Raw genomic sequence first — 15,343 nt, 5'->3', positions numbered from 1 at the left:
CTGATTTCTGCTAGTGGGCTTAAAAGCAAAATGTACATGTGTACACACCAAAGACTTCCATCTTTCCCTACTTCAAACAAGACTATAACTTAGCCCTTTTATATATCTTGTTAATGTTGATACATGTAGTGTCATTTTCCTTTGTCTTCACCAACCAAAAATCTTTGTATTTTAAAATAGTCTTTTTTTGGATCCTGATTTTAACAAGTGAAAAAGACATTTCTGATACAGTAGGGGAAATGTGAGTGTGGCAGGGTGTCCCTGGATCGTAAGGAATAAACTGTTAATTCTGTTAGGTGTGACAGATTCTAGAAATGCTCTTCTTAGAGATTTATAGTAAAATATGTGGGGATAAAATCATATTTCTATGATTTGTAAAATATGTGGGGATAAAATCATATTTCTATGATTTGGGGTTTTTTTCCTATAATTTTCATTAAAGAACTTTAGTAAACAAATGGGGATAAATGAAGCAAGTATGACAAAATATTGATGATTGTTGAACCATATGATCTATATGTCCTATTCTTCATTCACTTTATGTCCTATTCTTTGTACCTTAGATTAAAAAACAAAAACAATGTAAAAACAAATCCCACAAAGTCAAAAAGAACGAGTCACATCACAAAAAGCTTACTTTCCTAGTAATAATTATGAATATTCAGGCTCGGCACCCGTAGCCCAGTGGTTAGGGCACTGGCCACATACACCAAGGCTGGCAGGTTCAAACCCGGCCTGGGCGTGCTAAACAACAACTCCAACAAAAAAATAGTCGGGCCTTGTGGCGGGCGCCTGTAGTCCCAACTACTTGGGAGGCTGAGGCAAGAGAATCGCTTAAGCTCAAGAGTTTGAAGTTGCTGTGAGCTGTGACACCACAGCACTCTACCGGGGGTGACAGAGACTCTGTCTCAAAAAAAAATAAAAATAATGAATATTCACAAGAAAAATATAGAATATCTCAATGGAAAAAAGAACAAAAGATGACAGTTCACTCCCTACCCTCCCAAACTCTTTCAAAGTCTTTAAAAGTGTGAAAAGATGGTCAAACTCTTGTCAAAAAGAAACACAAATTAAAATTACACTCCAATACATTTTCATCTTATTTCTCAAAAGTCCAATATTTTTGAGATCTCATTTGTGAAGCCATGATCAAACAGATCAGCCTAGTGGCTCTACCCTCAAAATATATCCAAAATCAGTCCATTTCCACTTTATCCTTTTGCAAACCACCACGAAGTGTCATTCATGTACATGACTGTAATAGTTTCTTAAATGCATTCTCTGCTTCTGAACTTGCTCTGAACAGACTCAAATGGAAAAGGAAATGTCAAAATTGGCAATTTGAAGGGCCCTGACACCTAGACTTTTTCCACATAATAATTACTAAATTCTGAAGATCTACAGGGTATGAGGTTAAATCCAAAGAAAAGGTAAGTAAAATGGGATTCATTCTCACTTTGCTGAGGGCATATACAAAGACCCAAGAAAAAGAGACCCTTTGAGGTCTAAGTACGAGAAGTTCTGCAATGTGTGAGTCAACAGCAAAAAGGTTAACACATATGTAATGTAAACTACAGATTTCAATGGGGGTGAGATCAGAAAAATGAAGTAAAAGCTAAGTATTTCCCAAATGTGATGAAATTATAAACCCATAGATCCAGAAAGAGCCTACAGATCACAAGCCGTACAGGAAGAGATTATTTCCCAAGGAAAGGTTCAGCTCTGTACCTAGTTTCCGGAAGGTTATCTCTTACCCCTTAAAATGTTTTGCCTGGTGTGAATAACTTTGTTTACCATAAGGCTTTGGGCCACTGTATCTTACATTGTAATGTATGGTGTCAGCCTTGGGTCATAGGATATCAGCTCCATCTCTGGAATTTCTGGACACTAAGGGCAGTCACATGGTGGTCTTCTATGCCTACGTTACCAAACCCCCATAAAAAAGCCAAGCCCAACCTCACACCAGATTCTCCAGTTGTCAATGTCCTATGGGTATCATTACCCACTGTTGTGGAAATACATAAGCACTAAAAAGACGACCCCACTGAGAGAAGACAAATGAAGGACTGTCTGGATGATTCACAGACCTGCCTTATTATGTACTGTACTTCAGATTTTAGTGGATCTTTTCATAACAGGCCTTAACTTGTGAGTATAAAGTTTTTTCTATGTTAATTCCTTCTAGGAATACTGAACCTGACAGTGGTCTTGGGGAATCCCAAGCTTGCAGTTGGTATCAGAATAATTATGGTCTTGAGGACACCTAAACCTTGTACAGCAAAAAACATGAAGATAAACACACTGAGGCATACCATAAATGAACTGCAAAATCCCAGAAAATAAAACTGTTACAGAAATCCAGGCAAATAAAGACCATTGGAAATAGTAAATATGTGAGTAAATACATATTTTGCTGTTATTTTCAAACTCTTTAGAAGTCATTGCTCATTTGAAGCAAGATCGTAACGTGGGGTTTATAACATGTAAAAATAAAATATAACATGTCACAGAAGCTGGGAAGAGATAAATGGAAGTACATTATAGTTTTTATAAGAGGTAGAATACTAGTTGAAGCTGCTCAAAGATGAACTCTGTGAAACATGAAACAGCTATCAAAACAGTTACAAGTCATCAGCCAACAAAGGAGTTCACAAGGTCATACAAAATCAGGAAGTACACTATGTAGGCCGTTATTTGCATATTTTTGTTTTCTATGTATTACTCCTATGGAAAAAAAAATGGCACAGTAAAAAAGAAGAGCCTTCAGAAATGTGAAACAGAAAATATAGCTGTGATACAGACAGGAGAGATTAAATAGAGATCGTGCATTTTAGGAGTCAGTCCAAAAAGTATCCAGCCATGTACTATGAAAAATGGAGGCATTTATTGAAGATACAAAATACAAAAACACTGTACACAGGACATACCTCAACCCCTTCAAAATAGGCACCTTGGGACTTCACACTGTTTTCCCAACATTTCTTCCTGTGTTCAAAACACTCCGCAAAATTCTGTGTTGGAAGCACTATTAAGCTGCTTTATCATATTTTCCTAAATCTTATTTACGGACTGAAATCTCTTCCCTTATAAGGTGACTTTAGTTTTGTGGAAGCTGCCTTATATTTTTCTGAATCTATGGTCTGAAATCTCTTCCCTCAAGAAGTGACTTTACTTTTGGGAAAATCCATAAGTTGCAGGTCCCCAAATCAAAGCTGTAGAGGAGTGCTGAGTCACCTGGGTGATTTGCTGCACTGCCAAAAAACTGTATCCAAGATGCATGGGCAAAAGCACTGTTGTGATGGGGCTACAAATCACCAGTTGCCCAAATCATCCTGGCCTGCAGGAGTGTACTTATAATGGATATCACCTTCCCAATCAAAATAAAACAAAACAGGTATGGGCGGCGCCTGTGGCTCAGTAGGTAGGGCACCAGCCCCATATACTGAGGGTGGCAGGTTCAAACTCAGCTCTGGACGGCTAAAACAGCAATGACAATATTGCAACAAAAAAACAGCCAAGCGTTGTGGTGGGCCTGTAGTCCCAGCTACTCAGGAGGCTGAGGCAGGATAATCACCTAAGCCCAAGAGTTGGAGGTTGCTGTGAGCTGTGATGCCATAGCACTCTACTGAGGGAGACAAGGTGAGAATTCTCTTAAGAAAAAAAAAAAAACAGGTAGCAAGGTCCCGTACTTGCCACTACTTTGTTACATCTTCTTCATGTGTGGAGAACCAGAAGATTTAGATTAGGACTACCTAGGCCTTCATTTCTAGATCATAGCCGTAGACTCATGATTCATCTATGGTTATGATCTTCTTGAGGAAATTGGATTCACTGGTAGTGGCCTGAAGCATGTCATTAGCTAATGTAGCACAATGTTCCTTCTTCTCTGGTAGCAGAAGCCGTGGAACACATTTTGCCATGACACGTTTCATGCCAAGATCCTGTGTCAAAATTTCGGACACAGTAGTTTTTGGAATCCCCAGATCAGCTTCTAGTTCTCGCACTGTCAGCTGCTGATCTTTACTGATTGCAGCCCGAACACGTTCAACATTCTCAGGTGTTCTGCTTGTTGCTGGCCTTCCTGATCGTGGATCACTTTCAACAGATTCTCGACCATCTCTGAAGCGTTTGTGCCACACTTTTATTTGTGCTGCGCTCATTGCATCATCCCCAAAAGTCTTCCGAATTATCCGAATAGTTTCTGCAGAGGAATGTCCAAGTTTAACACAAATTTTGATGAAGATTCGTTGCTCTACTCGCTCAGTCATTTTGAATGCAGCAGTCACACAGTCACATGCTCCCTCAGTGGTGTCTAGTGCTCCACTGCCTAGTACAGTAAAGTAATCATTGTTCACATATGCACATTCCAAACCACTCTCCTTGGCTGCCAGGTTACACTGATGTTGCGCAAACCATTCTCATTCTCCTTATGTCACCCTTAACAATGGGTGCATACTTCCCAGACAGACCTCATGTACTATAAACTTAAAAGTTAGCAAGGCTCATGTGGTAGTGGCAAAGGGCCAGATGAACCCTAAAAAGAAAGAAAATTATGAAAGAAATTTCAACAATTTTTATAGAAGAACTAGACAACAATCAAAACAAGGCAGAAACTAGACTGTGGGAATATGTTTAAAAAAAAAATACAAGTAAGTAAGCTGCAGCTTTACCAACTTGGAATTTTACAGAGCAAAGTACAGGGCTAACAAGACTATCAGGTATCTCAGGATGGGTAAATTTTGGAAGAGAGGAAGCCAAATCTTAAGTCCCCAAATTTGTAAACAAAGCCCACCAAAATAGCCCACTACTCATGCAAGCATACCTCATTTCATCCCATTTTTCTGCAATTTCTGATACAGTTTTCCTACAAATTGAAGGTTTGTGGCAACCCCTCCTCAAGCAAGCCTACTGGTGCCATTTTTCCTACATGTACTCATTTCTTGTCTCTGTGTCACATTTTGTTAATTTTTGTGATATTTTAAACTTTAAATTATTAGTACAGCTGTTATGGTGACCCATGATCAGTTATCTTTAATGTTACTTTTATAATTGTTTTGGGGTCCCATACCAATGCTCATAGAAGATAGCAATCTTAATTGATAAATATAGTGCATGTTCTGACTATTCTACTGGCCATTCTCCCGTATCTCTCCCTCTCCTGGCCTGCGTATTCCTTAAGACACAATAATATTGAAGCTAGGCCAATTAATAAGCATGTTCCAATGGAATAAAGAATCACACATATCTCACTTTACATTAAAAGCTAGACATGATTAAACTTAGTAAAGAAGGGATGTTGAAAGCTGAGCCAGGGTAAAAGCTAGGTCTGTTGTACCAGTTAGCCAAGTTATAAATGCAAAGGGAAAGTTCTCAAAGGAAATTAAACATGCTACTTCAGGGAACACATCTGATACAGAGAACATATTAGTAGTCTCTATAGAAGATCAAACCAGCCACAACATTCCCTTAAACCAAAGCCTAATTCAGAGTTAAGCCCTAACTCTCTTTAACTCCATGAAAGTCATCAGATGTGAAGAAGCTAAAGTCAGAAGCTAGCAGAGGTTAGTTCAAGAGGTTTAAAGAGGTGTATCTAAAACATAAAATGTATAAGGTGAAACAGGCAGTGCTAACTTAAACCTGCATCAAGTTATCCAGAAGATCTAGCTATAATAATGAAAATGGCTACAGTTACAAAGAGATTTTCAATATAAATCAAACAGCTTTCATTGGAAGATGTCATTTCAGACTTTTGTAGCTAAAAAGAATCAATGCCTAGTTTCAAAGGTTCAAAGGATAAGCTCAATCTTTTGTTAGTGGGCAATTCCCTTATGATTTTAACTTGAAGCCAATGCTCACTGAGCATTCTGAAAATCTTAGGGCCTTTAAGAATTAGACTAATCTGTGTACTGTGTGCTCTAGAAATGGAACAAAACTAAATGACAGCACATCTATTTACAGCATGGTTTACTGAATACTTTAAGCCCAATGTGGAAACTCACTGCTCAGAAAAAAAGATTCCTTTCTAAATATTACCACTCATGACGATGTACCTGGTCATCAGGTACGAGGTGATTAATGTTGTTTCCATGCCTGCTAACACACATTCACTCTGCATCCCACAGACCAAGGACTAACCTCAAATTTTAAGTCCTATTTTTAAAGAAATACATTACATACGGCTATAGCTGTCATAGACAGTAATTCCTCTGACAGACTTGGGCAAAATAAATTGAAAACCTTACGGGAAAGGATTCAATAATCTAGATGTCCTTAAGAACATTCAGGATTCATTCATAAGAGGTGGTTAAAATATTGACATTAACAGAAATTTGGAAGAAGTTGATTCCAACCCTCATAAATGATTCTGAAGGGTTTAAGACTTCAATGGAGGACAAAGTGGAGCCTGAAGGTCTCCTGTAATCTCTTGATAAAATTTGAATAAAGAGTTGTTTCTTTGAGCAAAGAAAGTGGTCTCTTGAGACAGGATCTACTCCCAGTAATACTGTGAACATTGTTGAAATGACTGCAAAGGGTTTAGAATATAAAAGTAGCAGCGTTTGAGAGGACTGACTCCAATTTTGAACCTGCATATGCAGACAAGCTGAGAGAAATGGATGGAGAGTTATTGAAGTACTTGCAGTGATTCTACCTGCCACACATTAAAAGTCTTACCCATGTATGACATGGGGCCTGCCAAAACCAATCTGGGACTATTCTACATTAGCCAACTCCATAAAAATCTTACTAACTCACTGGTGTTTTAGCAGTAGGTAACGATTACCATGTGAGTCTTTATTTCCAGGTTGGTGGTAAAACATGGTGAACTACATCATCTATGTGACCAATAATGATTGTTTCAGACTTCATATACCATGAACGTTTACCATGTTGTCCTCTTAGGGACAATTAGAATCATATAACAAATGTGTCATTTTGTCAGTATATCAGAAATAGCAGAGACTGACTTCAACTCAACTTAGGTGGGCTTAAGGTCTTATAACCCGGTTATATCAACATGCCAACTTTATCTTGTTTATGTAAACACTATTATGCCAAATTTCATTTACTTTTACTTTAAATTTTAATTAATAAAACAAGCTGAGAAATAATTAAACAACTTACTGAAGATGTATTCATTTCTTTTGCTTTTGGAAATATGTAAAGGACTCTGGAATTATATCTGAAAGAGAAGGTGAATAGAAGGAGTCATGAGAGAAATGGTGTGGATCACTCCTAGATTCTTCAGTGCAAAGCCCTCTAAGTATTAGCTGGGGATTAAAAACAACAAAGACCCTGATGAATGAGCACCCAAAATTCTATTAATTGGTAGGGATTAAACACATAATTTACCCTTAGGTTAATAAAAGCATCTATGTGCTACTGAGTATAAAAATTAATGTCACATTAATTTACCATTTTAATGATGGCTGTATAAATAAATTACAGTACACAAAGGAAGAAACATTATGCTGTCACTAAAATTTATGTGAAAGAAAAATACTTGGGCAGTAGTAACTACTTTTCTATTAATACAGACCTACTACAGAGGCGCCCGCTAAAAAACCTTTCTTTCATACACCTAAACTTCACGGAAAGTACTGGCCAATGACAGTGCAAGGAAAAATGCACATAATGTACATTTATTTTATAATATACTTATTCATCAACATTTCCCAATGACATGCCCCCATATCCATGCCTTCTTGAGTTTCTTTTCACAGTGACTGAGGATCTTGTCATTTCATTTGTTTTGACCAAAGGGACATCTATAAGTGTGACACAAACACAGCTGTCCTGTCTAAGTACAATGTCCCTGCAAATCAAGGGACCTCAGCTTTCAACTTCCCAGCCTAGGTACCCCCAACTCAGGCCACAGAAGAAACTTTGCCTGAATACAGATTCAAGGTCTTATTTCTTAAAATGGAAAACAAACTTAAAGGTATCAAGGAAGTAGACTAAAACCCTGGAATACTCAGTTCTCACGTCCTTTCCCAGAAAGTGTTGTTCCTACACTAGTGGTCACTGGGATCAAAGTGTACACACCTCTGCTACCAGAACTGCTCATCCATAGGCTGAAGATGTGGATTTCATGAGGAGGATATTCCTAAGAGGGAGTAGAAGGACAAGATTCAGTTACTCAGTTACAGTTACAGTAACCTTAACTCACTCACTTCCTTTTTGGGTCTTAGTTATATTTTCTGTGCAGTGATTGGAATTCACAACTTTGAATAACTATTCAGTGTCAAGAGCTCTAATTTTTAATCTTACAGAACACAGAAGAATGAATAATATAGTCCCTGTGGTGAAAATAAAGGGAATTATGACCAGAGAGAGGAAGTAATTCAGAATTCCACAAGGATTAAGAACCCAGGTTAATTTACACTGTTAACTTTCACAGGACTTGTTGCTTCTATCCTTTTGGCTTGCCCAAAACCTATAGGTGTTTAGGCTTTGTGGTTCCAGTGGGCTAGTTTTAAAGTCACCTACCCGTAATATATTTATTAATGTACTCACACCACTGCAAAATGACATGTGTATACAGAGAGTCACTGCAGTAGTTTGTAATAGAATGAAATTTGAAACCACTGTCTATCAATAGGGGACTATTTAAATAAATCACTTTACATCTATGCAGTGGAATGCTATGCACTTGTAAAAAGAATTTTACATACTAACAGGCAGCTCAGAATGTACCAATATTGAAAGAACTCTACGATACATTAAGTGTAGAAAGAAACAAGACATTATAAATAGAATGCTAAGATTTATGTGAAGAAAAAAATGTAAGTGTATACATGTTCATGTGTATAAAATAACCTTGAATGCAAGGAATCAGCTTTTGCCTATTCAGAATAAAATAATAAATACAGCATCATTCTAAAAACACACACACACACAAACAAACCCATCACTAATGAAAATAGCATACATGTGGGCGGCACCTGTGGCTCAGTCAGTAAGGCGCCGGCCCCATATGCCAAGGGTGGCAGGTTCAAACCCGGCCCCGACCAAACTGCAACCAAAAAATAGCCCGGCGTTGTGGCGGGCGTCTGTAGTCCCAGCTACTCGGGAGGCTGAGGCAAGAGAATCGCTTAAGCCCAGGAGTTGGAGGTTGCTGTGAGCTGTGTGAGGCCACGGCACTCTACAGAGGGTCATAAAGTGAGACTCTGTCTCTACAAAAAAAAAAAGAAAATAGCATACATGTACCTGTGGTGTCCGATCATGTTTATATTCTTACAAAAAGATAAGATCAACATCACCTTTTCCCACGATCCCAAGTAGTCCCATCAACTTAACCACTGTTATTAGTCAGGTTTACATGTTACAGAAATTTCTCATGCATTTATACCTATATTTATATATAAACATATAATGCACTGTATGGGGCAGAAGTCACATTTTATGTGGATTTGCATCTGGAATACTACAATATAAAACATTACATACAAAATCTAAAATAGGGTGGCACCTGTGGCTCAGTGGGTAGGGCACTAGCCCCATATACCGAGGATGGTGGGTTCGAACCCAGCCCTGACCAAACTGCAACAAAAAACAGCCAGGCATTGTGGCAGGCCCTGTAGTCCCAGCTACTCAGGAGGCTAAAGCAAGAGAATTGCCTAAGCCCAATTAGAGGTTGCTATGCGCTGTGATGCCACAGCACTCAACCAAGGATGACAAAGTGAAACTCTTTGTCTCAAAAAAAAAAAAAAAAACAATAAAATCTGAAATAATTCTATATACATATTACCTGTTATCAGGAATCATAAATCTTAAATAGCTTCATTGAGATAAAATTATTTAACATGGAATTCATCCATTAAAAGTATATAATTCAATGCTTTTTAGTAAGTTTATTCACAGATACATGCAATCATCACCATCATTATTTTTAAAACATTTTTATCGGGCGGCGCCTGTGGCTCAAAGGGGTAGGGCACAGGCCCCATATGCCCGAGGTGGCGGGTTCAAACCCAGCCCCGGCCAAAAACTGCAAAATAAATAAATAAAAACATTTTTATCACCTCAAAAACAAAAAACCTGTACCTTTTAGCTATCTCCCCTCAACACTAAGCAACCACAAAGCTGCTTCCTATTTGTATAGATCTGCTTGTTCTGGACATTGTACATAGTGGGTGATAGTGTCCCAGTGTTCTCAGCAGCACCATGCCCTCATACAAGCAGGGTCTGCACTGTCTCATTTTCTTACTCTCACTTACTTTGAAACATAGGAGTATGATGATTTAGTTTAAATTAAATGAATAAAGCAAATTTCACATTTTATGTCAGATTTTGGAGTATAATTATGAATTTAAAATGTTTAATTAGGCTGTCACTTTCTGTTCTTAACCCAAAATTAACTACAGCTCTAGTCCACAAACATAATTACGACACCTGTGGCATAAATCCAATTTTCCCTATTCATTATTAAGTGGTTACCTGAAATGAGATAAGAATACAATCTTTAAAAAGATTTTGAAACATAACATTCCTTTCGAACTACATACAACTGTATATAAATAAAAACTATAGATAGAATTACTGGCATAAATCTGTATAAACAAAAGGTACAAATTAAGAAAATCTGTGCTTGTTTTTATTCTTTCACTATCTTTTTACTGTCTAATACAGTAATGTTTATTTCCACGTTGGTACTAAAAATATTCTCTACTTCATCACCTATATGACCAACAAAGTGTTTCAGACTTTTGTGACAGCAAATCTTCATGTCCTATGAAAATCCAGCGTATTCTCTGCTAAGGTTCCACTGAGTTGTGCAGCATTGGTGCAGCAAATGTGTCTGTCTGCCTTTTTGTCATGACATCAGGAAGTCCCAGGATAAGTCTGCAGTCAACTTAGATAAGTCTTAGGTTTTATACCCTGCCTATCTATGTCTACATGCCAACTTTACCTTATTTATGTACCTTTCCTTCAATTAAGCTTTACTTAGTCCTAATTTTCCATTTTAATTCTGTACCCCACAAAATAAAATACAAAGTGAAGAATAAATAAAACAACTCACCAGAGATTTATTCACATTTTTGTTATCCTAAGAAATACACCAAACAATATAGAAACATCACTGGAAGAGAAGACAAATGGAGTAGATTAACAAGAGAATGGCTGTTGCTTGGTCCTAGATTCTCCAACCCTCAACTATTGACACATTAGCTAGAAAAGACAAGGGGAAAAAAAAAAACGGTGAAGGGTTGGTTAACAAGTTCGATGAAAGTATTTCAAATTGTATATAAAACCAACACATTGTACCCCATAATTGCATTAATGTACACAGATATGATTTAATAAAAAAAAATGTTTTTTGAAAAAAAAAACTAAAACACAAACTCGGCCTCCCTAGGGGCAAATAGCTTTTTTTTTTTTTTTTAAAGCATAGTATTCCATTGCCTCACCACTTCCCAGTATGTTGACCCCACAATTTCCCTTCTCAAATTTCACTCCATCATACTTGTACTCTGTTGAAGTGGTCACCATGCATTCTTTATATGGCAGCTGATTCAATCACTCTTCCACAAGTCTGATCAAACAATCTGCAGAAAACACGAGGTCTCCTTCCCTGGCCATGGGGTCCTGGATGATGGTCTACAGCTCCCAGATCTGATCACTCCCAGGCAACAATTTAAGTTGTGTCTCAGTCTGCCAGGAGAGTTCACAGACTCCTAGGAGGGAGTTGCCGGCTAGTACTTCACAGCTGCTACAGTCACCACTACCACTACTGTCTTCGGAGTTGAGACTGGTGCCTCTGCAGGCCTCAGAGTCTCGTGGTGCTGCTGGCACGCAAGAATGGGCTTGCCCTGTGTGGAGAGTCAGCTTAGCCTTGGAGGCACTATTTCCCCCAGCATGGTCCAGGAATGGGTAGCCAGGTTGCAGCAATGCCAGGCTTGGGGTTGATGCAGAATTTACTTGCTGGTTGTCACAGGGCATGGAGTCCAAACCCTTTAATTCCAGGGTCATATACTGAACCCCAGGAAGTCCCTGCGGCTACAAACTCTAAGGATAAAAGGGAGGAGAGGAAGAAGGGAGCAAATAGTTCTTTATCCCTCAAGCGACAACAAAGACGCCATTGAAGATACATCTACAACAAAGTTAACTGGTAGAGATCAGACATACAACTTATTTTGGGGTTCATAAAACATACATTACCTACTGATTTATCTGATTTATCAACAATTACTGTTACCTAAAGACAGTTAACAGTTTAATAACTTAAACAAAAATACTGTGTCTTTACTAAATTAATGTTATAATTTAGAAATATACTTTGGCTATTTTAAGTATTTCCCTATTAATATAGGGATTCCATACAAGATCCCCTGAGTGTTTCCGTTATAGCGTATCCTACTTTCACAGACCTGATGAGCATGGAAAGCATGTATCTTGCAACCCAACATTTTTTGACCATGAGAATATAGAAGAAAAATGTACAGTATATATATTTCTAACAGTACACTGCTCCAATAACACTTCCTAGCCACAGACTTCCCTGCATTCAAGCCTTGACACAGTATGCCCAGTCAATGAAATAGGATTTACCATTTGATTTGTTTTGGCCCACGGAACATTAGAGTATGTGATGCAAATACAGGTTCCTTGCCCACTGCTATTCTTTTCTTGGACACAATCATATTGTGAAGAATTCTGGAGCTAATTTGATAGAGACACATGGCCTAGTCAAGAGTCAGCACAAACCAATGGACATGTGAGAGAAGCCATCTTAAACCAACTAGCCTCAATCAAGGCACTAAATGACTAAAACCTCACTTGTGACTCAGAAGTGACAAGCATAAAGGAACTCACCAGATGAACATGAACCAAAATGCTGATCCTCATTACTTTGAGAAAAGGTTTCTCACAGCAAATGCTAAGTGATATACCTAAGCCCCCAGAACTCAATGTTTTTAACAAAATTATGTAGAGGAAAAACTTTTTTTTTTTTTGAGACAGTCTCAAATTGTTGCCCTGGGTAGAGTCTCGTGGCACCATAGCTCACAGCAACCTCAAACTCTTGAGCTCAAGCTATCCTCTTGCCTCAGTCTTTCTATTTTTAATAGCTTAGGCTGATGTCGAACTCATCAGCTCAAGCAGTCCATCCACCTTGGCCTCCCAGAGTGCTAGGATTGCTGGAGTGAGACACATGCCCAGCTGGAGAAAAAGTCTTAAATTTCATGTCAAATACATGTCAAATAGAACTTCATATCCACATGTAAACATACATTTTACCTCAATGAATGTCAAGTATATGGACTTCAGTGAGGGCACTGATCATAACAGAGGCCATGTGAATCACAAAAAAAAACTTCTGGCCAAGTACTGCAGCTACTTGGGATGCCAAAATGTAGTACTACTTGAGCCCAGAATTTCAGACCAGACTGGGCAACACAGAAAGACATCCCCCCAACACACTTACAAACAAAAAGCAACTGTTTACGATCAATGAACTATGTTTTAAGTTTACATCACAAAATGCCCATTTAAAAACATAAAATGTCTGTAACTCGTAAGTTAGCACTGTACTTGTACTATATTTTATTCATATTTTAGAAAACTGGTTAGGAGGAGAAGTGTGATGTAGTCTAGTAAAATAAGATTCTATTATTTTCTGGCAGGATTTATGATTTTCAATAATAGATTACATACATAATGTGCAAAACACAAAGAAACTGCTGGGGATTCAAAAAAGATTGAGATTTTTAACGAATGTAATTTTAAAGCAGTGTTTTTCCTAAGGTGATTTCAATGTCACAAAAACGGACAAACATTTCCTGTGAGTTAATTGTAGCAAAATGTGTAACACTAGCCAAAATGTCAAAATGCCTAACATCTACAAACCATGAAATGCTAGGCAAATCACATCTCAAGTCCAATTTTTTTTTTGCATCAGCATCTCCACATGCCCAATTTGGTCATAGACTGGGTTTAAGAAACTTCCTCAGACCCTGGAAACCTTAAGGGAAAAATGAAGAAGGAGGAGTGCTTGGGAAACCCTACAGACAAATCCTCTCCGGTATGCCACGTTTATTCTGACACTTTCAACCCCTTTTCTATAGGAACCCTGTCTCATCTCCTCCGCCCAACTCATCTCCCGCTTCTGAAAGATGGTCCGAACCTCCTGATATCACCCAGTCTGATACTTTTAGATGAGAAATTACCAACCAAATACTATGCACTCCAAGGAGAAGAATCAAAAATTGGGCCAGGCAAAGCTAAGACCTTTAGGTTTTTCTGACTCTTCTGACACTGCTCTGAGGCGCTACTGAGAGGATTTAGGTCATTACGGATGTTGTGCTCCCTCAAACTTTGAAACACCTACTTTATTCCAAAGAAAACAGGCCATCACCCAGTAAGGATAATCTATCTCCCTCTAAGAACTCACTATCTCTAAAAACTAGGTCTTGAGCAGATGCTACACAATGAAACCAGGAGGCTCTACAGTGCAGAAACTCTGCTTGAGGAAGACACCTAGACAACCCACAAATGCAACGGCCGCATATAAAGACTCGGCCCGCAAACACCTCACAATTACTCATCTGGGTATTGAGAACCTTTCAAGAATATTGCTAATACTCTCACCTAACAGACTGGTAACCTGACGGCGCGCCTGGACCACCAACTCTCCGCGGACCCCCAAGCTCCGCCGCCAGCAGGCCCTGCTCCCTCCGTACCCGCCGCCAACCTGGATGCGACACCCGACCCCGCAGCTTCTAGAGGCAGCTCTTGTGCCCCCCGGAAGCCCACCTCCACATCGGGCAGCACGGTCCTGGGCAGAGAGATGATGGACAGCACAGCCTGAGTCGCCCCTTCACGGAACCGGCGAGGTGCACGGCTCGTACCTGCACGCCAGGCCCCGCCTGCCTCAGATCCACTCACGGTTCTGCTCCCAACAGTGGGAGACACATGCCGCTTCCTAAGTTCCTCTAAGGCCCGCGGACTACCCATTTACCCTCGCACCAACCTTCAGAGACGCAAAATACAATCTCTGGCTGGTGGAGCAACAGCAACAGGAGAAAACCAAATCCAGAACTTCGGCCAGGAAAATGGCGGGAGGAGGCGGGGCTGCGCAGACGCAGAAGGAACGCAGACGAGCGCTTCCGGGGCCCGGGCCCGCGACGCGGTCCTGGGGGATGCTACGTTTCCCACCGGTCACTGAGCGTCCCTGAGAGGCGCCAACTGAAGACATGTCCTTTATTTTCCCAGTACGAATCCTGTTACCGGAGACCAGGACCGATCCTTCGGGAATGGTTTCTACTAGGAGACAGCTAATGAGGCATGCAGCGTCCTTATCAAACCTGGGACCTTGTGCCAAGTTCCAATGTGGGCTCTACTGTTG

At 39.4% G+C, this 15,343-nt stretch overlaps 1 protein-coding gene and 1 pseudogene across 2 annotated transcripts; both read right to left on the bottom strand.

Moving 5' to 3' along the window:
- Window positions 1–2,862: 2,862 nt before the first annotated feature.
- On the bottom strand, window positions 2,863–14,962 carry LOC128572990 (protein GVQW3-like). Of its 2 annotated transcripts, XR_008376291.1 has the most exons (6): window positions 14,752–14,962; window positions 11,021–11,080; window positions 8,930–9,171; window positions 8,044–8,104; window positions 7,123–7,180; window positions 2,863–4,534 (listed from the first exon to the last, which is right to left on the bottom strand). XR_008376291.1 is itself a non-coding variant. In XM_053573177.1 (3 exons), the coding sequence occupies exon 3, from the start codon at window positions 4,266–4,268 to the stop codon at window positions 3,786–3,788; it is 483 nt and encodes a 160-aa protein (XP_053429152.1). In that variant the 5' UTR covers window positions 4,269–4,534; window positions 7,123–7,180; window positions 8,044–8,907; the 3' UTR covers window positions 2,863–3,785. The 2 variants fall into 2 exon arrangements, 1 of the variants encoding a protein (XP_053429152.1); XM_053573177.1 differs by lacking the exons at window positions 8,930–9,171; window positions 11,021–11,080; window positions 14,752–14,962 and having other exon boundaries at window positions 8,044–8,907.
- LOC128572989 (uracil phosphoribosyltransferase homolog) lies at window positions 11,035–15,055 on the bottom strand (annotated as a pseudogene).
- Window positions 15,056–15,343: the final 288 nt, after the last annotated feature.

The sequence above is a fragment of the Nycticebus coucang genome, chromosome 20 (assembly GCF_027406575.1).
Source record: "Nycticebus coucang isolate mNycCou1 chromosome 20, mNycCou1.pri, whole genome shotgun sequence".
Classification (NCBI taxonomy): domain Eukaryota; kingdom Metazoa; phylum Chordata; class Mammalia; order Primates; family Lorisidae; genus Nycticebus; species Nycticebus coucang.
This window is presented reverse-complemented; position numbering and strand designations above follow the sequence as displayed.